Raw genomic sequence first — 24,013 nt, forward strand, 5'->3', positions numbered from 1 at the left:
CCGCCACGGCCCCGCCCCCGCCCGCGACTACAGCTCCCATCGGGCGGTGCGCGCGCCGCGAGGCCTGCCGGGCCCGACCGCCACCTGCGGCCGCGCTCCCGGCCCGCGGGGAAGCGGCGCCGCCGGGGCCGGGACGGGGCGGGCTCCGCCAAACCGGGGGCGGGGAGCCTGCGGCCGAGGCTCTAACGCGAGCAGCGGAAGGATGATGTCGGGCCCGCCGCGGCCTCTCGCCGCTCCCCGGCTGTTCGGGACTCGTTTAACCCACCACCGCGGGCGGGGCCTTCAGCGGGTCCGGTATCCCTGGGGGAGCAGCCCCGGGGCTGCGGGTACAGCCAGGGCGCCGGTCCGGGGCCCTAGGTGCTCGTTGTTCTGAGGAGCCGAGTGCCCGGCAGCAGTGCCAGGCACCGCTACTCCTGCAGCTTACCGCTTCATAATCAGTTAGTTTGCTCTCAGCCGTGTTTGTTTTGGTTTTTAATAAAAATAAGGCTTTGTAAAACATGAACTCTGAACCTTGCTGTTACCTACAAATTAAGAATGAAAAACAGGCACGTTTTGATAGATGCAATAAATCTTAATGACTTTTATTACACGTTGTATTTTAGGATGACTTTACATTCCTAGACAAAAAGAGATGATACAAATAAATAGAAGCTGTAAAACTACGGCCCGACCTCTTGCCAGGTTGTCTCCAGGTCCCTGGGGAGCAGGTGGAGCCGTGTCCAGGGTCAGCTGTGTTGGACATCCCGGGTACTGGTCCAAAATCGGAGACTGAAGGAGGTGAGAGGGCCTGGGCCACAGAGAGTTAAACCCACCAGTGTTCTCATTTCAGTTCCATCTCTGCATCTAATTATGGCTTTTGCAGGCTGTCTTTCCAAATCGTGTTTTAACACAGCAGGAACAGACCCGCAGCGTTGGCCCTGACGCGTTGAACACCGCTGTGCATTCACTATCACAGAGGGAAGAGGGGACGGACCCAGGTCTGCGGGTGTCTCAGGGACCGGCACTCTGCAGTGAAGCACTTACTGCACCCAAAACCACCAAACAAGTCTGGTCTGATCTGTATAATGTGCCAGCGCAGCCCAAGGTGCTACGACAGAGGTACGTGTTTGAGAAGATTCAAGCAGCATGCGGATATTTTTACAAAGGTGCTATAGCCATGGTAAGGATTTTGAGAAAGTGCTTTAGTTCCTATGCCTTGGTTCAGGCGGGGTTTGCTCCCAGAGCCAAGGGACTTCTGCTTCATGACACTTTTAAAAAAAAATATCCCATTATACAGATCAGAGCAAAGACGAGAAGGATGTTAAACATTCCTATGGAGAAATTGTGACGGCGCACGCTGTCCCAGGGCCTCCTCCAGGAGCCGGCTGGGATTCCTGGCTCTGGCCATGACCCGCAGGAAGCCCAGACAGTCCAAAAAACACAGCGAGGGGCAGACTCGGCAGGAATGTGTCTTAAAAACTTCAACCCAGAGCTCAGTAAGTTTTGTAAAGCTTAAGACAATGTGTTTTATCTTAATATCAGTGCCACTGAGGATCTGGTTGAGGGTAAACCCATCGGAATGAGAATCTAAAAGCTGCTGTAACAATCTGAGATTGCCCATGAACACACGAACCAAACCTCCAACCACAGCTCCGACTGAAATACAAGGACTAAAAATGCAGTTTTATTCTTTTTTTCTACCCTGCTGAGTTTCTGTCACCTTGCTAATGAATTTCTACAGAAGTAAAAGCAGAGCCTTTCTGACATATTAACCAGCTAGCTTAGCAACACTAAAACGAGAACAGTTTGGGTTTGCGCTGTGATTCCCACACCAGTCCTGCCACAACAGGAGTTCCCAGCGTTTGATTTTCATACCAAATTCCCTACGGAACAGGAGCAACTGAGGAGGAGTGTGCACATCTCCAGCCGCAGGACTCTGTATGCATATTCACATCAAACATACGTGTACATTGCTATGCACATATACGTGACTATATATTTTGTTGCTATTTCAGGTTTTAGACCCCTCTTGTTTCATTTCTATTCTCCAAGCACTTACACCATACAATCATCTTTTAAAATGTCCAAGTACAGAAGACGATGTGCTAAAGAGAAACAGGGAGGAGAGGGAAGGGGAGGTGATATTATACTATGCAACAAGAGCCAACTCAAAGGCTCTCTGTTCATAAACAGTGCTCTACAAAAAGGAAGATTATGCCAGGTTTGCATGTTCAGGTTGCAAGAAATTTGCCAGATGCCTGCTGTCTCAATTATAAGCAAACTCCTCTCCTCTACCAAAACTAATATATATATATGCATCTGTGTATATATATACCAGTTTTGTGGTCCAGAAAAGCACTCTATGAATGAAAGCAGCCACGTTTGCATTTTGCCGGGCCCACCTGGCAGCCTGCTCACCGGGCACCGTGCCCGCAGGGCGCAGGGTGAGCTGTGCTGGCCAGTGGATTCCTCCTGCTCACGGGTGGCCAGGACGGGACTCCCCAGCCTGGGGAAGTCACGCAGTGTGAACTTAATGAGCAGGCGAGGCAGAGTCCACACACCAGAGCATTGCTAAAACCAGGTAAGTCCTCAGTGAGGGAAACAGCTCAAGATGTCCATGGGATGACAGCAAACAGCAACCAGAAAAAGCAACATCCCAAGTCTCAATATACAGAGAACTAAAACTTAGGAATGAGACACCAGACAGGGACAGCTGGCTGTTCTCAGTGTGGCAGTGTCACCACTCTCTGCCCTGCCACACCAGCCTGCAGCAGTACCAGAACCTGCTTTCATCATAGGACAGCTTTGCAAAGAGACTGTCAAAAGCAGGAGCTCTTCCTCCCTTATTTTCAAAGTCAAACCCCTAGAATTAACACCAGATTCCATTTCTCCAACTGGGTGACACACACTTTCCCTCACAGTTGGGCTGGGAGGTGCAAAGTGAAAGCTGCTAATGTGGAACAGGCACAAATGTACCGAACACAGAACCTCCTCTCACATCAAGGGAAGGGACCACGCTCACCAGAGTGCACTCAAGGGCAGCTCCATGTTCTGGGGCTCTGCCCTCCACCCAGCTGACGGGAGCACAGAGCTGGCCAGGGGCAGCTCGGAGCCAACACTACATTTCCTGTGACCAGTGGGAGACAAGAGAAAATGTCCACGTCACCTCACAGTTTAAAGACTTCCTATGGACACTGGTTTTAAATGCCAGGGGTGAGGACGGAGGCAAGAGAGAGGAAGAAAGCGGTGGGGCTGTCACAGCTCTGCAGGTGTGTTCCTGTTGGCAGGGGCGAGGTCTGCAAGGGTCAGTTCAGAGGAGCTCTTAGCTCTGCCTGTAAACAAGGAAGGGACTTCAGCTTCTATTGCCACCTCTCTAGAGAGTGCAAAGCTGCTTTCCGGTCCCCTTTTTCGTCCCACAGTTCTACAGGGAGGCACAGCGATGTGGTGAGGACATGCTGGCCACTGCCACCTTGCCTGTTCACACCAGCTCCACCACCCCAAATGATGCTGCCAGCCCCTCAAGCAGGACGAGGAAAAACTCGGCACCTCGTGAAGTTTGAACAGATCCTCTGCTTTTCAGCCTCATTTGGGTCTCGCTGTGGAGCTCTTCAGTGGTGGTTCTGTTGAGATGACTTTCAACTCAGTCTTCTTACTGCCCAACACAGAGAAGCCCAGCGCAGACAGGCGAGTGTGGAATGAGAGACGGCAACGCTGGGAGGGGATCCCCATGCTTCCCACTGCTTCTAACACACTCGAACGTACCTCATGCATTTCTTATTTCCTAACTAAAATCTGTTTCCCACAGAGGCCAAATGCTGAATTGCAAGCACGTATCTTCCTGTGGCTCAGTGCACAAGTCAGTGAAAGGGCCAAGAGGCCGTTTCCAGGGGAGAGGGGCCAGGGCCCGGCCGGGAGTTCTCTCTGCAGGTTGGAACTGTCTCTGCTCTCGGAAGGCAAAGGCTGTTGGCGCCTGGAGAGGAACTGCTGGTTTACTTCGGAGCCACTGGTTTACTTCGGAACCAGCCCTCGGGACTGTGGGTACAGCTGAGAACTATGGGCACCTGTTGCAGAGGATCCCCCCGACTTCCTTCCAGTTTTAGGCCTGAGGAAGTAAAAATGAAAAAATAAACTAAAAGCCCCAATAATGTCACCTGTTACTCATCAAAATTAATCTTCCAAAAGCTGAATTTTTAATTGGATTTATTCTCTAATCAGTCTCAGCTTTCTCTTTTGTTCTATGTTTCTTCCTCTCTCTGCTTTCCAGCCAAGCTCGCCTTAACCTGACTGACAAGAAGTGCTGATAAACCGTACTTGTACCTGCACCTCTCAGTGAGTCTGCTTACTCAAAGTTCAGCTCACCTGGGTTTTGATTTTTTATTTGAAGTGCTCTCAAAGGTTGAAGCATCCACCTGTATCTCATCTTCATCCTGCAGAGCTGCTTCTAGAGCTGCCTGAACTTTGGGAGCGATGGCTGGACCTTCGTAGTCTCTTGTTGTTCGGCTGGGCATGTCAAGTTCCAGTAACACGATGTTCTCTGCCTGAGACAGTAGAAGCAGAATCAAAGTCTGCACATTTTCATACAGATTGTTTATTTTCTCTCCAGAAGCTTATTCTGAAGTACTTGATATATGTATGTAGGACACTGTACAAATTTCTGTCCGCAGAAGAATGAACAATCCTCTGAAAGTCCCGTTCCCCTACGCAGGAGGGTGGACACACGAAGGCAGTAACCACAGCTGGGCTTACCCTGTATCGAGCATCTGGACGGGTCATCATGCACGTCCTGGCATGTTGGCTCAGGGGCCTTTTGTATCCTACAGCAGATACCGGTCTCTTCATCATCTGCTGGTTACTAGAGAAAAATAGATATTCTGTCTATTATACACCAAAACCACAGACTCCTCTTGGAGTTTAGGAGCTAAAACACTTGCAAGTTCCACACAGAAATAATTTCAGGAGAGCAGTAATGACCTCGGCTGCACTTGCAGGAGCAGCTCCTGCAGTCAGAGACAAGATCAGACCGTGATCCTGGGCCATCTGTTCCTGCACAACCGGTATTGTGACACATTGTTACTGTACAGACTGCAGATGCACTCAGCTGCCCCCAACTTTCTAAATTTGCTGTAGAGAGGCAGGACCTGATCACAGCTCTCATAATAATTATTTTTGAGAGCTTCCCTATCTATAACAGGAAAGAAATATTACAAGAATGTACTGTAATTTGAATGGTGAATGCACTAATGCATATATTTTACATATAATTATTGGGGTCATCTAGAAGAAAACCCTGATCTTTCAAGAATTCTCGTAACTCCTAACTGTACATTCCTATTTTATTCAACCTATTAAGAGGAACAGAATTCTTTATTTTATAGTGCAGCAAGAAGCTACAAACTCTGGAGGGCCAGTTTAAATCCCAACTTCCATCACTGTTTGGGGATACCTCGTTCTTGACAACTAGAGGGCTTCTGTGACCGATTATTCTGTCTCAAGAAAGGAGTAGAACCAAACTCACTCCAGACGGGTTATGGGATGCAGTTTCCACTGGTCTTCCTCTTCATCAAAGAATGATCTGTTCATGATCTTATTCTTTTCTTCCAAGGGAATAAAATTTTCAATAATCAGGTGCCTACACGCAACCAAAAAAAAGGGAAATACACAAGAAACATAATTAGCAGGTTAATTTCTCCACTGCTTCTCTCCCACTGACTTAATACAGCCTGAAAAAGGAGGAATGTTTGAGTTTTCTCATGTCTCGATCTTGTTCCACAAGCACATGTGATGCTGCTCCTCCACTCCCTGCCCAAAGAAGCTGCCTCTGTTCACAGCAGGCAATGAGGTGCTGGGACTCACTTCAGCTTAAGTTCCCTGGTGAGTTCGTTCTGGGTCTGTTCCAGCTCCTGGCGCTCCTTGATGTGCTCCTCCTGCAGATCGTGGATCTCCGCCTTCACAGCCTGCAGCTTGGAAAATAACTGGGGCAGACAACAAGAGCCACAGTCACAACTCACCAACATTCCTGCCACCTTCACATACAAGCTGATTTTATTCCTAACCCACCAGACATGGAATCATGTTCTTTTACCTTTTTGAGTTTTTTGGTCTTTATGTCCACCTCTTGCTGCAAAGAACTGTAGGTCTCCTTCAGCTCCAGAGTCTCCTCATCCCGACTTTCCATCTGTTGCTGGATTTCTCGTTCCCGACGTTTCTGAAGGTGACACACAACGTTAAGACCATGATTGCATTGCCCTCTCCAGGCTGGCACACAGGAAACCAGCGCTCAGGATGTTTTTACTTCCCTGGGTTTCAGGGATTTTGCTTTAGCTTCTAGCTCTTCCTATCTCTAGCCATAGAAATACCAGAAGCGTTAAGACTTATTTGGCTTTATTTTGCTGTTAAAATCAGATCATATGAATAAGTGCTCCAGCTTCAATTAAAGGAATCAAATGCAATGCTTACACTATTTTTTTTGCCTTTTTTATCAACACATACCAGCCATAGCACTTCATACGATGACAAATAGGACACATGCCCTTCCCCCTTCTTTTGAGATTAACAATTAGCATTAAACCAATTTGAGGGTTAACCCTGGACATATTTTCTTATAGTTTCTCCTGACAGAATGTTTTATAAAAGCTCTGCAGCTGGGCCTTTTAAACAAAAGAACAAATGTTCTTCCTGGTACCTGTTCTGCAATTTCCTGCCGTTTCTGTTCCAGAATTTTCTGCTGTTCATTTGTGTGATCCACAATATTTTTCCCTCCCACCAGCAGCTTGCTTTCCATCGCCTGAAAGGAAAAACCAAGGTCAGAACTTTCTCTCTGTGACCACAGAACTTTCTCTCATATGGATACAACCACTTCAGGGCAGCTTCCTTTTTAACTTGTCTTCCAAGGCAACTGCTACAAGAATTACTGTTTCTTAAAATTCCTATAAAACTGTGTGATTAATGAAACAGTAACTTGGTGGAATCAGGCATAGCTGCTGTGTGCAGCAAAGCCAGAGAACCACGACGCTTGCTCTCCTGGAAAAAAACCGTTAATGATCCGTGATGCAATGAAGCAGTTTCTGTGCTACAGCTTGTGAGAAGACGGATCATCACATTTTATTGTGTTGATTGCTTAAGATCCTACAAGATCAGCACATAAGAACAATGAAACAACTCAAGAATATTGAAATATGTAATTAATGGTGGAAATTTCAACTTCTGTCTAGAAATGGTTTATTTTTAAATCTTCCAATCTAAACACAAATCACTATCCTGGAAACTTCTCGTGAAATAACTTTCAAAATTGGGAAACCATCTATTCTCCCCACAGCCTAAATAAATTGCTTTCAGAAAGTATGACAAGGAAGAATCCTACCTTGATTTTAGCACTCAACATTTCTGTCGCTTCCTTCTCCCGCCTCAGATCCTCCATTTTCTTCTCCTTCTCTTTCAGCAGCCTCATCTTTTCTTCTGCTACTAAGCTGTGATCCTCAACTATCGCTTTCTTCTCGATCTCCAGCTTTTCTTGTTGCTCCCTCCAATAATCATCTTTGTCATCTCCTTCGTCCTCACCCTCCTCAGTGTCCTCCTCCTCTTCCCCACCATCTCTCCTCCTCTCCCTCCTCTTTCTTTTGCCAATAGACCGTTTTTCTAACTGTGCCTTGAGCCGAGCGATCTCCTCCTGGAATTCTCGGAGCAGAGCATCCTTCGGATCCTCATTCACCCGCGGCTTGTTCTTGATGTTTTTGGCACGGTTGGCGTATCTCAGTGTTGTCAGAGTCTCCTCTACATTGTAGGAGGCAGGGCCTATATTGGCCACCATCACAGTTTTGGCATTGCCACCTAACGAGTCTTGAAGCAACCTGGTCAGCTTGGAGTCCCGGTATGGAATGTGGGTGCTTTTGCCGTCTACGAGGGCAGAGATAACGTTGCCCAGAGCTGAGAGAGAGAGATTGATTTTGGTCGCTTCCTTTAACCTCTCTCCCTGCGCTCCAGTCTTGGCTTGGCGCTCGCTGCCCGCCAGGTCCACCAGGTTGAGCTTCCCAACGCGGATGTGATTCTCACCATCGAGTCCCAACTCGCTGCACTCAATAGTGATCACGAAAATGGCGTGAGATCGAGAGCTGTGTTCATTCATGTTGGTGGCACCCACGGAGCGATTCTGGTTTCCCACATTCATGACGTGCTCGATCTCTTTGACGCTTTTTGTAACAAAGGAGGACAAATCCTTCACATACACACCTGTGTCTGGTCTCTCCTTTAACTCCAGCCGCTTGGACTGATCCTTTGATAACAAGTCTCTGATTTCTTCCTGGTATATTTCCAAATAAGATGCTCTAACTAAGTATTGCTGATTTTGAGATCGAGAGATGTGGGTGAAGATGTGATCAAATGAATTGGGGATGACCCCTCTCTTTTCAGGATCACCGCGCACCCCTTCCATCGTGTAAGTTTTCCCTGTCCCAGTCTGCCCATAGGCAAAGATTGTCCCGTTAAACCCTTGCAGAACAGAGTCCACCAGAGGTCTGAAGGTCTCATCGTAGAGTTCAACCTGTTTGGAATTCCAGTCATACACGGCATCAAAGGTGAAAGTTTTAGGCAGCTCATGAGATGTTCCCCGCAGATTCTTCACCGAGACCTGCCCTAACTTGACATCCACGTTAACAACTTTTTCATACGAAGCCGTTTTCTCTTTGCTGTTCATGGGCCGGCATCGCACCACCACCCGCACTGACTCCGAGCTCTTTAACCTAGACATGATGGCGGGATCCCACTGATGGGTGAGCCCGGGCTAGAAACCTAAACCAGAAACAAAGGGGGAATATGTGAAGGTCATTTTCTTCAGGTGACAATTTTTCACAAAGCCAGAGATTCAACTCATCTCTTCAAGCAGCATTTTGCATTCATTAAGTTCTGAGGAACAAAAATAATGTGCAACGTGAAAACTTTAAAAAGGCCTGAACTGAGCCAGTGTTACTTTACCAAAGCCCGTCCATCAAACAGTATCAGTTCTACAAGCTCTGCTGCAAAAATACTTCAGCAAATCACAACTTCACATTTGGTAGAGATCCTTTTCTTGACCCTTAAAAATAACCATAATGCTTTTAAACTATTTATAAATGTAAGTTAATACTTTGCCATTGATTCCCTTTGCAGTCAAGCTTTTTGCTTTAAATCTCATAATCTGAAAATCCAGCCCCAGGTTGCCCTCTCCACACTGCTCGGGCTCTTGAAAGGGAATCACTCGGGTGCTTTGATCAAAGGCTGCACCTGCCTACCACAATTCAAGAGAGACTGTAAATTAGAAATACAGTATTTTCAGTGTTGCTTCTTATGTACTGATGAAACCTTCTCATAATTTTGAGACATTTGCATTACAATCCCCTCACATGTGACATGTCATGAGGACCATCCTGCCACAGAAGCATTAAAACTTGTGCCTGGGTTTTGTTAAATGGCAGCGGTTCCCTGGAACACCGCCCAAATGCTTTTTTCCTCTTGTGTGTTACACTCCAAAAGTCACTTTTAGAAGCCTGCTTACAGAATAAAGATCTTTAATTGGGCTGCAGCAGCTGCAAGGACTCAAGATAAAACCATTAAATAGTTTGTCCATTTCCAGGCATCACATCCCCTAGATATTCTGCATTTCCAGTCTTGAGAAAACCGATGTTACCTTCCCTTTCTGTCAAGAATCAAGTGAAAATAATTGTTACAGGAAAGTTTTCACCCAGTCTCACAGTCTAGCTCGCTACAAAGGAAATCACTAAAGCAGCCAAATGTAGCACAGTCTGCCAGTGCTCATAAACACAGTAAAACAAACCAGCAAGCGGAGTGAACAACCCAGCGAGGTGGGCTCTGAAACCAGCGGGTAATGAAGAGTAGGGCAGAAATCCAAAAACTATTGATTATTTCAGTCAACGCAAAGTTGCGCCTGATAAAATAAGCGAGGCCACAACCTGCCCGTGCGCTCAGTAACCGCTTCTCCGCGGCTCTGGGTGTCAGGACCCGCAGGCTCAGCCGTGTGCCCAGGGAACAGATGTTCCCCCCGCTCATCCCTCCCACCCCAAGTGCCGAGGCCTCTGCGCTGCCCGGCTTCAGTTCAAGGATCTCAGGAAGGTTTTCTGGGTTCCCTTCCCTTCCGTGCCTCTGCAAATCCCCAGGTATAGCTTAAAAATTCCGTCACTTTCTCACAGTTCAAATCTTTCAGACGTTTGTGTGTTCACGATACCTTGGCTTAACCGCTCGTGTCTTTTACTCCTTCCTAACCCACCTGCCTCCCCCACCCCCGCCCAGCTCGCCGCAGCCCAACCAGCGGCCCCGCTGTCACCTCTGCTGCGGCGCACCGATTGTCACTTATTGTCACCCTCGTCACCTCCAGCTGCCTCCGCGCGGCACCCACGGCCGTGCCCCAGCCGGGGCGGCGGGGTCGGGACCCCCAGCGGCACCCACCGCCCCGCAGCTGCAACACCGGGGATTGCAGGGACGGGTCCGGGGCTCCCCGGATCTCCAGCTCCAGGGTCGGGGACACCCGCCACCGCCCCCGCTCGCTGCCCCGGCCGACACCCCGCAGGCGAGGCCCGGACAGCAGCCGCCCTGGGCTGTCGCACCCGGCGGCATCGGGGGAGCGGCGGGCCAGCACTCGGTTGAGGGGTCCCGGGCCGCGGCGGCTCCTCGGGGCGGCTCCCGCCGCACACCGCGAGGCCCGGGGCTCGGCGGGACTCCCGGGGCCGGGCCGGGCCCGGCTGCACTCACCTGCGCCGTCACCATGGAGCCGCGCGGCCGCCTCCTACCGCGGCGCCGGAAGCGGCGAAGCGGCCCCGCCCCTGCCCTTGACGCACTTCCTTGGCAACGCGTGTGCCCGCCCCCACGCCGGCACTTCCGTACCGACCGGGCCCGGATGGAGCCGGGACAAAGGGGCCGCTCCCCTCGCCCGGCCCGGGGCACCGCGCCGTCCCCAGACCCCAACAGTGCCGGGCTTTGCCCCAGCCGGAGCCCGGGAGCGGCAAGGAGTGCCGTGCAGCCACAGCCGGGCCTGGGAAGGTTCTGAGCTGGGAATGACGGAGGAAGGAATTTCAGTGCAATTCGAGTGAATACAAAATCAGAGGTTTATTATTACAAAAAATACTGGTTTTAAAAAACAAATTAAAACATTTTCTCTTAACATACTGTCTTCTCAAACCCAGGCAGAAGAGCCGTCCCAATGGCATCATCAGAGCTCCCTGGGCTGAGGGAATGACCGAGGGCTGTGCAGGGACATGGACAGAGACCTGGAACCACCAAACTGTGCAGGGACACAGCCAGAGACCATGACCCACCAAACACTGTCATTTCTGGAAGCCAGCGCTGAGGAGACACAGGATGAGACTTTGCCCCTCGTGGAGCCCCCTTGTGCCTTGAGCCCCCCAGCTCCTGCAGAGCTCAGGAGTTTCCAAGGAATGAAAATCCACAAAAAGACATTTAAAGCCCTGCAGCAACATAGCAGGGGCAGCCAGCCCCGCCTCACTGACGTTTTTAAAACAGGAACAATAAGTTCTGTACTCAATCTTTGGACAAAAAGATAAAAATCACAGGCATACCAAAAGGCATCAGTCGAGACTCACCATATCAGGATTATCAGTGTTACCAGCACCAAATCACACTGAGCCACAGGAAGGTTTTTGAGCTGCTGTTTCACCATCAAACACTCCCAATGGTTCTCTCCGCCAGGAACCAGCCCCCAGCTAGGGGTTCTGCTGTCAGATGGGTTATTTTACAAAGTACAAAAACAAACAAGAAAACAGAAACCACTAACATGGACCTAGGCACAACGTACACCAACCCCACTACTGCTACTTTGAGTCTCAGCTCTACACCAGTTTCATCCCTACCACCCAGCTCCACCTGACACCAACAGCTACAAGCCCCAAATCTCCAACTCTCGACCCGCTGTGACAGATCTCCCCATGTCCCTGCAGATACCTTCCCCCCATTCCAGACAAGGACGGGGTGAAGAAGCAGCTGCCACATTAAAACCTGCCCCCCAGCACTTCAGTAGCACCGCTGAAGGGATCCAGGTGGCCCACAGCTCCACGGCCCAGCAGAACCCATATCTCTTCTGACAGGGGAACAGAAACCAAGGCACTGAGCTGACGTGGGCCCAGTAAGGCAACAGTGGCTCTCGATAAAAGTCAGGTCTCATTTCCAGTCCTGAACTTTACCTTGCATTCCTTTCCAGGAACTGTGATATCCCTGACAATACTTTGTACTTCAAAAGAACTTGTGGTCAGTTTTGGACAAGAAGCTCCATGACATCTCCAAGTACAATTTAAATTTAACGGAAAAAAAAAAAAAAAGAAATGGAGAAGAGGAATGTAAGCAGCTGCTTCTCCATGATTGCTGGTGAACCCCAGAGAAAATGGAGAGCTACATCAACTATCTCTTAAAAACTATACATAGTTTACCATTTCCTATAAAAGACATGATTTAAAATCTATTTTCTGTCTGACCTCGTGCTGGAAATACAGAAGTCAGACAGAAGAGTCTAGAACCGTCCGTGTGAACCGTCCACAGACTGTCGGTGTGCTCCGTGGGCAGGAGAACACTCAGGACACCAACTCAGAGCCCCGAGAGCTGCAGAGCCCTGAGAACTACAGAGCCTGCTGCTCTTCTGGTCAGAACTCATCCCGTAACCTTGGGGGGTGGTCCATGCCAAAAAATGAAGAGGGTTTTCCATGCACGTCACGCTCTCTTTTCACAAAGGCAGTAAACGAAGAGACACAGTTCCCGATAAAATGGTCAGACTGGCCAAGAATGTACAAATCGATCTGAGGCACTTCTGGCTGCAGGCTCACGACCTTGATCTGCAGGGAAATGACGAGAGAAAATTAATCCAGCCACCTGTTATTACAACCTAAATGTCTTGGCATAATACTAGAAATGCGAATATACAACAAAAAGAGAGTGGATTCCGTCTTGATTTGCCCTATTGCTCATTTATGAATAGATAAATGTGAAAACAGTTTTGAAAGTCATCGTGGCTTATTTAATTGAAGTATTTTTCAATAAGAAATTTACTACCATGCAGGATGATGCTCTTCAACCTCTAGGAAAGGAAGAGTTTTACAGCACAATTTTTATGGCTATGAGCAAAATTCACTTTGAGATGCCAATATTTGTCTGTGGATAACACGACACACTTGCCTGCCGTCCGCTCCAGCAACGGGCCACAATGTCAGGGAGGTTTTTATTAAAGTTCTGCTGACGGAACAGCTTTCAGAAAGACTCACCTTCCCTTGGAAGAACTGCTGTATCTCTGTTGTGTAGGGCTCAGAATCAGTGGCGATATAAACAGATTTGGCTTCAGTCTTCTCCACCCAGAGCCGGAGCGCGCGCTGGATCTCGCGCAGGTCGGGCAGGCACATGTCCATGGTGAGCGCGGCCGCGGCGCTGCGGTCGTAGCCCACACACTGTGGCGAGGCCATGAAGTGTGGCCCGGCTGTCCCATCCTTCAGCATGTTACAAGCATTTTTCTGTTTGAAAAGGAGAAAATATCACATTTCAATGGAAACTGTGTGAGAAAACAAATAGCACGTCCCCAGCTCCAAACCACCAGCCCGAAGCAGCTGCCCCACACAGGAGGCGTACCCAGTCCGAGCCGATCCGCAGGTGAATCCCCACGTAGGGCCGGAGCAGCAGCGAGTGGATATAGGAGTCTCCTTTCTTCACCATCTCGTCAGACCACACCACAAACTTCTGGAGGGGCCGGTGCTCCTCCAAGACTGGAAACTGGGCCGGAGCTCCAGGTAAGGCCAGTACAGGGTGCTCAGATGGTGAAAATCTACAGAAAAACACAGATCGAGACACAAGGTGACCTCACAGGCACCATCTTGCACAAAGACTGCCACAAAGGTTCGAATGGAAACTACAAACACCCTGAAATAAGCACCATCTACTGCTCCAAATCTACTCAAGATGAATTTTAACTATTTTGCTGCGTGAACAGAACATTAAAGCAAAACTCAGGTACTGTGTTTTACCTCAGACCTGGTAACAAATGAAAGTGTTATTTGACAGACAAAAAGATCAGAATCTCATACACACAGCGATGAGAGCTTACATTTTCACCCCAGACTACAGGAATTCTGTCACCCAAACTTACTGATACCACTATAGTCACTCGTAGCTCTGAAAACAGGAGTTAACCAGCAAAACCCAGTTCATGATCAGTAACCAAGAGCCAAATTCTTTCTGAAGAATAACTAAATATGTAGGCAATAAATACCATAACTAAATATTACTGGCTCAGAAATCAGTCAGCCTAACAGAGCTCAGCCCTAATACTGCTCCAGGAAGAATGTGCTCAGGAAATTAATGGAAAAAGCATTAAGATTTTTAATTATATTGCTAACTAACCAGTCTCTCAAATGCAAAGGCTTTGTACAGCAACTAGCACAAATGTTTCCCTGTATTACTCGCAATGCCCACCGCAGCGTGTCACCACTTTGCCATCTCCTCGTTACCTTTGGATCCAATGGTTCTTGTACGCAGGACTGAAGGAAATTCCCTTGAAGAGCTCAGACTTATCAAAGTCCACTTGGAACTGATCCCAGAAGGGACCAAATGGATTTCCATCCTGCAAAGGAAACACACATGTTCACTCGGCGCACACAAGAGCCTGAGAGGCAGAACCAGCATGGTCCTGGGGTCCTGAGCTGAAGCGCTTTTCCCTCACAGAAGGAAAGGATGGAATAACACAGCCTATTTGTCACAGGTCAGCTCTGTGGGAAGGAGACAGGAAAGCACTTAAATTTAACTGAGAACTAATGTGAAGGTTGTCTTAAAAGAACAGGAACACCACAGCTCTCAAACCTGTGGCTTTAAAACAGCTGCTAGGAAATGGGCAGAGACCAGTAGGAGAGAAGCTGCAGATCTGTTCTTAGAGAGTGAAGTGGTAAAGCTACTCACCTACTCACCCAAATGATTCTCCTGAACCCCAAGCATCTGTTGACAAAGAAAAGCAGCAAACCACACTGATAAAATCATAGAATTGTACTAATTTTGGTTGGAAGAGACACTCAAGATCACTGAGTCCAACCATAACCCAAATCTAGCGCTAAACCGTGTCCCTGAGAAATGTGACAGCAACGCTGCAAGGATCAGTGTGGGGTGGGTAACTCCTACATTTGCACATCAACGGCAACCTGACCGACTCAGCTGTTGGCCCCACAGGGTGCAGCAAGAACTCACTCACCTTCATGGGACAAGTGCTTTTGTCTGCGCTCCTCTGAGCCGCCGCCTCGAAGCAATAAGCCACTCGCTTGCCGGGAGGCCAGTGAACGGGGGCCAGCACCTCCATGAACTGCTCCAGGCTGATCACTCGGTGGTACCGGAGCAGTGGCTCCAGCTTGAAGTGCTCGGTGTATGGGACGTGCAGCTGCGGGCAGCAGCAACCACCTCACTGCCGGCCCGGCGGGACAGACCCCCGGGGCCTCCTCCGGGCCCGCACCCCCCGCCCGCCGCCCCCTCTCCTCCCCGGGCTCACGTTGGTGTAGGGAGGGCGGTGGTGCCGGTACTCGATCCACGGCGGCACGGCCAGGGTCCGGTTGATGGCGCGGGCGAAGGCCAAGGCGCCCAGGAAGTGCTCGGCCTGGTTCCCGAACCGGCCTGTGGAGGGGCGAGAGCGGGCTCAGCGGGGCCTCCACCGGGACTCAGCCGGGGCTTCCCCGGGGGCTCCGCAGCAGGAGGGCCTCACCCATGCAGGGGCAGTAGAGCAGGTAACCGGCCGCGTCCCAGACGGGCCCCGCGCCGCCTCCTGCCGCCATCACCGCGAGCAGCAGAACAACCGGCAGCGCCGCCATGGCGGCCCGGCGGAGGTCAGCGAGAGGCGGCCCCATCCCGGCATGCCCCGGGGCCCGCCGGAACGGCCGCTCTAGCGGGAAGCGGCCACCATCGAGGCGGAAGCGGGAGAACAACGTCACTCCCACAATGCCCCGCACAATGGGGCCGGCGGGGCCTGGGCCGCAGCCGCGCCCGGCGGGGCCCGGGGGCGCGGGGTGAGTGCGGGGGACGGAGCGGGGGCGGCCCCGGAGGGAGGGGGTGAGGGGCGGTGTCGCGGCTGCCACCTCCCCTCGGCGGCGGGGTCCCCTCTGGGGACAGGGGGGCGTGTGAGGAGGAGGAGGCGGCGGGGGGGCGTAGGCCGGGCCCGCCTCTCCCCCTCCCTCCCTCCGGCTGCGCCATGGTAACGGGGGCGGGGGGCGGCACGTGGGAGCCTCCGCTGGCGGCCGCGGACCCTTCCCGGGGTGGGGAAGGTTCGCGTGTCCCCCCGGTGCCAACGGCGGAGCTGCCGGGGGTCCCGTGGTCACCCCGCCGACCTCCTGAGCTCCGGCTGCGGGCGGAGCAGAGTCACCGGTGGGGCTGTGACCGACTGAGATGTCCGGAGCTGCACAGCCCAGCGGGGTTTTCTTAGCACTGGTTAGCGCTGGGATGTACCAGGTGTGCTCTGAAGCGTTTCCACACAGCGGGGAGCATTTGGTGGTACCGAATGACAGTGGACAGGGAGCTCGTGCTTTGGAAAACTTCTTTGGGGAACTATTACTAAGACAACTGAGTTTTTTGAAAGTGCAGAGAGCTTTGTAGCCAGGCATGAACTATGTTGTTAACGTTCCACTGCTACTGTGTTTCACCAATACTGTGTCTCTTGTTTTTTCTCTCTTGTTTCACAGCTGTCAGTGTCCTAGGACACACCTTTAGACTTAGACCACACAGAGTCCTTTTTCTTGCTAGAACCTGAACATTTTAAAGGAATGCTAATTAAATCTTGCAATAATTGTTTACAGAGATTACCAATCTTAACTCATTTGTAGTGAGGTTTCTGCTCTAAAGGCAATAGAAAGTTGATGCCCATTACTGTTACAGACAGCAAAGTTCAAACTCTGTCTCCTTTCAGGTAGCTGTGAAGCCGGCACGGATGGCAGCCCCTGTCAGAGGGAACACAGCAACCTCCCTGGTGAAGGCGGCAGAGGTTCCCACAGTGCGTGCACAGCTCTGAAGCAGGAGGTAGAGAACATTTATCTTTTCTGGCACACATCTCCTACAGAGGTGGAATATTCACGGTCTGAGATATCTACAAAGCAGGAATGTTCTGAACCGTGGGCACGCCGCGGGGCGGGAGCGGCCGTCACGTCGCGCTGGGTTGTACCAAAGTGGCACCTCAGCAGTTCTCGTCCTTTATTGTTCTGCTCCAGCTGAGTAGAATCAGCCTGCGCAAAACTGAATTCTGTTCTTAGTGGACATTTCCATAGCTCGTAGTGACACATTTTCTTGGAGTTGTCCCATTTCCCGGAGTTTTGCGTCCCGAGGGAGCCATTGGCAGCATTGTGAGGAGTGTGCAGTTACCGTTATTGTTGTTTCAGCGACTCACAACGTTCGGCAGTGAACTTTCTTAATGGGGGTGGTTGGTTCCCGCGTAGCTGCACATCCTGCCCACAACGGGCACGCGTGTTGGTGCGCAGGCAGGAACTTCCTCTGAAGCAATCATGGAGCGAGAAAGACATTGAGGGGTTGGTGCTATTTTAAGAAGAGTTTCTCAGGCAGCTAAATTCAGCGAAGGAGATATTTTCTGAGGTTTTTATTTCAGCGAACCGTTTACCAGTTTAGGTGTTGGTAGAATCATATAAAAATTCAGTACTGTACTAAAAAGACAGACACAACTGAAGAGCAACCTGCTAAGAGATTCATGTAGATTATCATCAACATGAAAGCCAGCAGAGCGTACGCGAGGTATATTTTGTTGAAAAGGAAACAGTTTGAGCTTCCATTATCAATGGATGAGAGTGTAAAAGAAAAAATAATGCTCGTTACTGTAGAAAACTTGCTAATCAAGAGAGGCAGAATCTGGCTCACAGTAGAAAAGTGAAAATTCAGTGACTAATCGCACCCTGAAAAGAAGCAAATTCCTTGAAAAGGTGCGATGTTGCCGATAACAGCAAGTTTTCTTCCCCAGCCCGTGTGTATAATTCAGATTGGTTTGCTAGGAGATGGTCTTAGTAGTGCACCAGGTTGGTAGCAGAATGGGTGAAAAAAAAATTGAAGAGAACCTTCTTTTCTCTGAGAAGCTCTGGAAGGGAATTCCATGTGAGCAAGGATCAAGAGTGAGTGAGAACAGACTATGAAGAACATGAGAAAAGGGAATTTGAAGTGATCCACAAAACACACGGGGAAAGTTGAGGTATTTAGAGCTACAAAGAGACACCAACATACACGATTTCAGGAGAAAATTCACGTAACCAGTAACATTGGCTCTCAATAATTGCAAAAATTGCAGAAAAAGTTTAACATGGTTTTAATTGGGGAGCAGGGGTTAAAAGAATAGAACACGTTCTGTAGACAGGAGTTTCCCACGTCTGTGAACGTGTGGCATAAGCATCGTCCCATGTTTTTAATGCTTGTTGAACGCTGATACATGTTTATGTGTGGGGTGAAAGGCGCAGTGGCTTAACACCAACCCTTGTGTGATTCCAGATGAAGAGGGTTTGCTATTGAAGCAGATTGCTCACAGAGGCTTCCAACAGAAAACTGCACCAGGACACCACCCCAGCAAGACGCCTGCAGGTGCGAGTTCTGCTTGAAATGGCCGTGTTCTACTAGCCCTGCCATGACAGCATTTTTTCCCAGTGTTCCCAACTGGATTCAAGATGCAAAGCAGGAGGAGGAAGAGACAGGCTGGAAATTAGTCCCCAGACCAAGAGGAGAAGAGACTGAAAGTCAGGGAAAATGCCAGTGTGAAATATCGGAGAGCTCCTTCCCTACTGCGGACAAGCTGAGAACTCACCCACTCTCGCACCCAGAGCAGAGGCCGTACAACTGCCCACAGCTGCACTGTGGCAAAGCTTTCGCCTCCAAGTACAAGCTGTACAGGTAGGGAACAGCCGAGCAACTCTGCCCTGCCAGGAGAGGGGAAAACCCCTCCTGGGGCTGCTTTGCTTGAATTTCTGAGAAGCTGGAGGAGGGGGAATGCCCTGTTACCTTGCAAAGCAGTTCAGTCCCAGGCATTACTGTACTTGACATCTCTTTAAGCCCCTTCCTGAGAACCTCAGATAATACTTTATCCTGAGCTGTTTTCTATTTTACTAAGGAGGAAATTGAGGCAGAAAGTGAAGTTCACAGGTTAAAAACAAAATAATATGCAAGAAGAGCATTCACATTTCTGACTTTAATCCCAGGAATATTTCTGTGGCACCTGTTGTTCTAGCATGACGAAGTAGAGTGCCTGTTTGTGTACTGAAGTAGAGTCTAGCATAATTAAACAATATCATCACTGAGAACTTGAAACTAGATGAACCAGAGTGTCAAAGTGTAAGATACCCAGGAGAAATCAGTCCACAGTGGCTGTCAACAGACGCTGCCACAGTCTGTTGCCTCCTGATGTCACAAAGCCATCTCACCAGCCAAAAAGCATTTCTTGTCAGAAACCATGCAGGTTTTCTTTGTCATTTCCCCCTCTGAGAGCCTCAGCAGAGAGAACAGGAGCTGAGCAGATGCTGAGGCACACGCACGCGGAGGTGATGTTGTTCTAGGGAGGACAGGCACTGCGCAGACAGACTCTGTAACTGTTCCGTGAAATGTGCTTCTGCGCACATTGTTTGGTGGCAGTAAAATGCCATCTGGGGTTTTTGTGGCATAAAGCGGAGAACATAAGGAAAATTTTGAAAAAGTAGCATGTGTTCTCATAGGGGTTGGACGCTGGTCTAAACTTTCCCACTTTTCTCCCAAAAGGCACATGGCCACGCACTCTGCTCAGAAGCCTCACCAGTGTATGTACTGTGAGAAGATGTTTCACCGGAAGGATCACCTACGCAACCACCTGCAGACCCACGACCCCAACAAGGAGGCTCTGCACTGTCCTGAGTGCGGCAAGAACTACAACACCAAGCTCGGCTTCAGGCGCCACCTGGCCATGCACGCAGCTGCCAGCGGCGACCTCAGCTGCAAGGTGTGTCTGCAGACGTTCGAAAGCACCCAGGTCCTGCTGGAGCACCTCAAAGCTCACTCCAGGCGGGCTTCTGGTGGAGCCAAGGAAAAGAAGCATCCGTGTGACCACTGTGACAGGCGCTTCTACACCCGCAAAGATGTGCGGAGACACTTGGTTGTGCACACGGGGCGGAAGGACTTCTTGTGCCAGTACTGTGCCCAGAGGTTTGGGCGCAAGGATCATCTGACCAGGCACATGAAGAAAAGCCACTCCCAGGAACTGCTGAAGATTAAGACAGAGCCAGTGGACATGCTGGGGCTCCTGAGCTGCAGCTCGTCTGTGGCGGTGAAAGAGGAGCTGAGTCCCGTCCTGTGCATGGCATCCAGAGACGTGATGGGTGGGAAGAGCTTCCCTGGCATGTTGCCGGTGGGCATGTACAGCACACACCTCCAAACCGTGCCCAGCTCAGGGATGCCTCATTCGCTGGTTCCTAATTCTCTTCCCATGGGAATGAGCTACCCTCTGGAGTCTTCTCCCATCTCCTCCCCACCGCAACCTCCTCCAAAGTATCAGCTTGGATCTACCTCATATTTGCCTGAGAAACTACCCAAAGTAGAGGTGGACAGCTTTCTGTCGGACTTCCCTGGCAGCCTGTCTCTCTCAGCTGGTGAGCCTCAGTCCTCTTCGCCTCAGCCACCCCCCCTGGATGAGGCTTTGCTTTCCAAGAGCCCTGCGAACCTGTCAGAGGCTCTCTGTGCTGCTAACATGGACTTCTCTCATCTTCTTGGCTTCCTCCCCCTCAATCTTCCTCCTTGCAATCCCCCTGTATCATCAGGGGGATTGGTCATGGGCTACTCACAAGGGGAGACACAGCCACTGCTCACCACTTTGCAACATCAACCTCAAGAATCTCCTGGAGCTGGGGCCTCGCTGAACTTTGGGCCCCTTCACTCATTGCCCCCTGTCTTCACCTCCAGCTTGAGCACAACCACGCTGCCACGGTTCCACCAAGCGTTCCAGTAAGCTGAAAACAGCGCTGGAGAACAGATCTTTCAGTCACCGTTTTGCGGAAAGCCTTAAAAACGCACAACTCTTCCTTCCCTTTGGAGTTCGAAAGCTTTGCAAAGCTGTTTCAGACAGGAGGTTTCTGGTCTCTGGAGGGAGCACTTGTAGACTGGAACAGCAGATATCCCCGTGCAAGTCCCAATTCCTGTACAGCGAAAAGATTTCAGCTAATAGACTGGATATATTTTATCTAATTTTTAATCTGTGAATCAGGAGCCGCGCTCAGCACTGACCTTCCCTGGGATCCCGAAGTGATGTTCCTCTTTGGGAAGGGACTGTCCCTGAGAAGGAGTTGAGACTCTTTCATCTTGGGCTAAGCTGTTGAAGAGTCCAGCTTCCATTTCATGTTCTCACACTGCAATTCTGGCAAACCAGCCAATACCTCCCCACAGAGAAGGAGGAGCAGTCAGGATTCCCGCTCTGTATGAAGCCAACGGGGAAGGGGGTCCCCTTCCCCACTACCTCTCCCCACCACCTCACACCGCTTTCTCCACCCAACGCAGCTTACTCCACATCAGTGTTAAGCACCAAGACCCGTTTACATAGCAAATTCAGAGACATCACCTCATTCTTCCTTGCAGAACCGTTAAACTCATCACAGTGAACATTGTTTACACAGCACAAATCTGTTTCCACCAGTACAAACATAGGAGGCACCAGAATACACTGGGTTTATGTCTGGTGTAGCTAGAACACTGTTTACACAATGAAGTCAGGTTGCACTGATTTCTCTTCACATATCATGTTCTTCCCCCATGGGGAAATACACTTTTGCTTTTCGGACCAGTTCAGCCTCTGCCGCCGTAGGCAGCAGCTTCCTGCTGTTCTCTCTGGTTACCCATGCGTCGAGGGGACGGAGCAGCTCCGGCAGCTTTGCTCAGGTTTGCAGTGTGCAGGTAGACCCCTTTACGTATCTCCCACAGGCAAACAGGTCGTGCGTCTGTTCTCAAAACCAAAGCACATGACAAAGCTGGGTCAGGAGCTGGGGCGGCAGCGGCAAATCCTGTCACAGCAGGATGGACAAGTTCAAGCTGAGGCTCCTGCGCTGGAGGTTCCTGTGGGGTGAGGAACAGAGCACGAGTTTCTAGGTTGTTTTTACCACAACAGTTCAGTGAGGTCAGTACCTTTTGCCTTATCCACAAAGCAGTCTCAAGAGATTATTTTTACCTCTGTCCTGGGGTGAAAACATCCAGGAATCGGGGGGGAAAAATTGGTCCCAGCTTCACGTACATTCTGCCAGTGTATTTGAAGCGCTTGCCCCAACACTAATAGTGCTCACAAATGCGGAGGGTTTGGGCCTGTGTCCCCCCGTCACTGCAGATTTGGGTCCACTGGCGTTTTTGTTGTTCTCTCCTTCTTGAGCTTTGCCTCCCAGAGTTCAAGTCCTGCTTCCCCTGCTCCCTGCCTCACTTCTTAAATTCTTCCACGGACCATCTGCACTGAGGACAGAGGGGTCACACACTCAGTGACAGCAGCTGCTGGTGTCACGTAGCATCTGTGTCACCTCCTGCTCTTGTTTTCCTGGGCACTTGTACTGCAGATGGCAATGTACAGAGGTTGATCTTGCTGTACATTGGTGCATGTTTATGAAAACAGATGCAGATCTTCGTACCTCAGCGTGGAAGAGCCATCGTAGGCCAACATAAACCAGGAAATCTGTCGGTATTGTTGTCTATAAATCTAGAAAACGCAAAAATCTACCTCTACTCTGTTCTCACAGCTCCATCAGTGAAGCCAGCTGCTGTCCCCTCTCACCTTCCCAGTACACCCAGTGCATATTGCCTTCCACTGAGCCACTGACTGCACAGCGGGACACCCGCCGTGCCTCGGTCATTCACAAGCTTGGCCCCCCTCCATTTTCCTGAAGAATTTTGTTTTTAATTTAGCTTAGTAATTCTTCCCAGAATGACTGTTTAGCGATCCACTGATTCGCCAGACCATAGATCAGTTGTTTTAGGTTAGCCAGCAATGCTGCAAGTAATACTTTTGTATCAAAATGTAATATAAGATTTATTTACCTCAGCAATATCCTGTGGCAATGATCCCCGAGTTAAATGCAGTACTTTCTCTTCTCCGTCAGAGTTGCCTTGCGAAGCTCACGAGTGCCTTCTTGTTCTCTAACCCAGAAAAGGTAAAGGGGGCGTTTCAGCTCAGCTCCTCTTTACCACCATAGAATACCTCAGGCCTTTCTATTGCTTTGCTCTTTGGAAATTAAAGAGTTTTACACTGTTATTGATGATATGCAAGCCTTATCCCTATCTTCAGAGGATTTTTTTTTTTGAGAAATCGATGCTCAGAACTGATCACTTACAGCACGTGAAGATTATCAGACTTATGCAATGCCATCGTCCACCCTCTGCTGCTGCAGAGCGTTCAGCTCTCTTGCTCTTTGCCTGCATTGTACTCCAACCAGGTGTCAGCACTGGAATTCCTTTAGCAGCAGTAGCTAAACTTAGAGCCAGGCATCTTTTTCCTGCCAGTAGTCTGTCAAAGAATAAATGGAATTCATTTTGCTATTATTTGCATGTGTGATTTGCTTTCCACAGCCATTCTAGCAAGCAGAATTATAATAACATTTGTCAATGAAAGTCTAAGCCACCAAAGGGAGCATGTTCAGAGGCAGCTGGAGCTGACATGAGGTATTTGCTCTGGAAAATGGATTTGAAGTTCCTGTTCCACAACAAAGCTCATAATGTGCAAGTATTTTGTCAGCCAGTCTAAACTAATAAGGTTGCTTCCATTTGAAATAGTAAAGTTAGGGTACAATTCACAAAATAAATTATTTCCTGAGGCCAGTTAGCGAACCTGTTCACCCGCTCATAAGAAAAAACTGCGGGCATCTGAGCTGCACCAGTTGGGAGCCGGAGTTCATGAGGAGACACATACTGGGTGGTTGTGGACATGGGCAGCAGGTGGCTCAGCCAAGCTCCAGATGTGGCTGGGGACATGGGGACACAGGCAGCAGGCGGCTCAGCCGAGATCCCGATGCAGCTGCAATGCGGTGCTGAACATGCTGCCCTGCAAGGAGGTGACGGG

General features: G+C 49.9%; 3 protein-coding genes across 3 annotated transcripts; 1 reads left to right on the forward strand and 2 right to left on the reverse strand.

The window, feature by feature from the left end:
• Positions 1-550: 550 nt before the first annotated feature.
• Positions 551-10,805, reverse strand: KIF3B (kinesin family member 3B). Its single transcript, XM_065850152.2, has 9 exons — positions 10,717-10,805; positions 7,340-8,763; positions 6,662-6,763; positions 6,062-6,184; positions 5,833-5,951; positions 5,495-5,608; positions 4,726-4,831; positions 4,339-4,517; positions 551-4,081 (listed from the first exon to the last, which is right to left on the reverse strand). The coding sequence occupies exons 2-9, from the start codon at positions 8,720-8,722 to the stop codon at positions 3,988-3,990; spliced, it is 2,220 nt and encodes a 739-aa protein (XP_065706224.1). The 5' UTR covers positions 8,723-8,763; positions 10,717-10,805; the 3' UTR covers positions 551-3,987.
• Positions 10,806-11,051: 246 nt separating this feature from the next.
• Positions 11,052-15,940, reverse strand: POFUT1 (protein O-fucosyltransferase 1). The gene is made up of 7 exons (XM_065849663.2): positions 15,695-15,940; positions 15,485-15,606; positions 15,194-15,376; positions 14,463-14,575; positions 13,588-13,780; positions 13,230-13,472; positions 11,052-12,803 (listed from the first exon to the last, which is right to left on the reverse strand). Exons 1-7 carry the CDS (start codon positions 15,834-15,836, stop codon positions 12,615-12,617), a joined length of 1,185 nt encoding a protein of 394 aa, XP_065705735.1. The 5' UTR covers positions 15,837-15,940; the 3' UTR covers positions 11,052-12,614.
• Positions 15,905-23,496, forward strand: PLAGL2 (PLAG1 like zinc finger 2). Its single transcript, XM_065849660.2, has 4 exons — positions 15,905-15,995; positions 16,889-16,998; positions 18,463-18,858; positions 19,717-23,496. The coding sequence occupies exons 3-4, from the start codon at positions 18,596-18,598 to the stop codon at positions 20,933-20,935; spliced, it is 1,482 nt and encodes a 493-aa protein (XP_065705732.1). The 5' UTR covers positions 15,905-15,995; positions 16,889-16,998; positions 18,463-18,595; the 3' UTR covers positions 20,936-23,496.
• The last annotated feature ends 517 nt before the right edge of the window (positions 23,497-24,013 follow it).

Source organism: Patagioenas fasciata, chromosome 16, assembly GCF_037038585.1.
Source record: "Patagioenas fasciata isolate bPatFas1 chromosome 16, bPatFas1.hap1, whole genome shotgun sequence".
NCBI lineage: Eukaryota > Metazoa > Chordata > Aves > Columbiformes > Columbidae > Patagioenas > Patagioenas fasciata.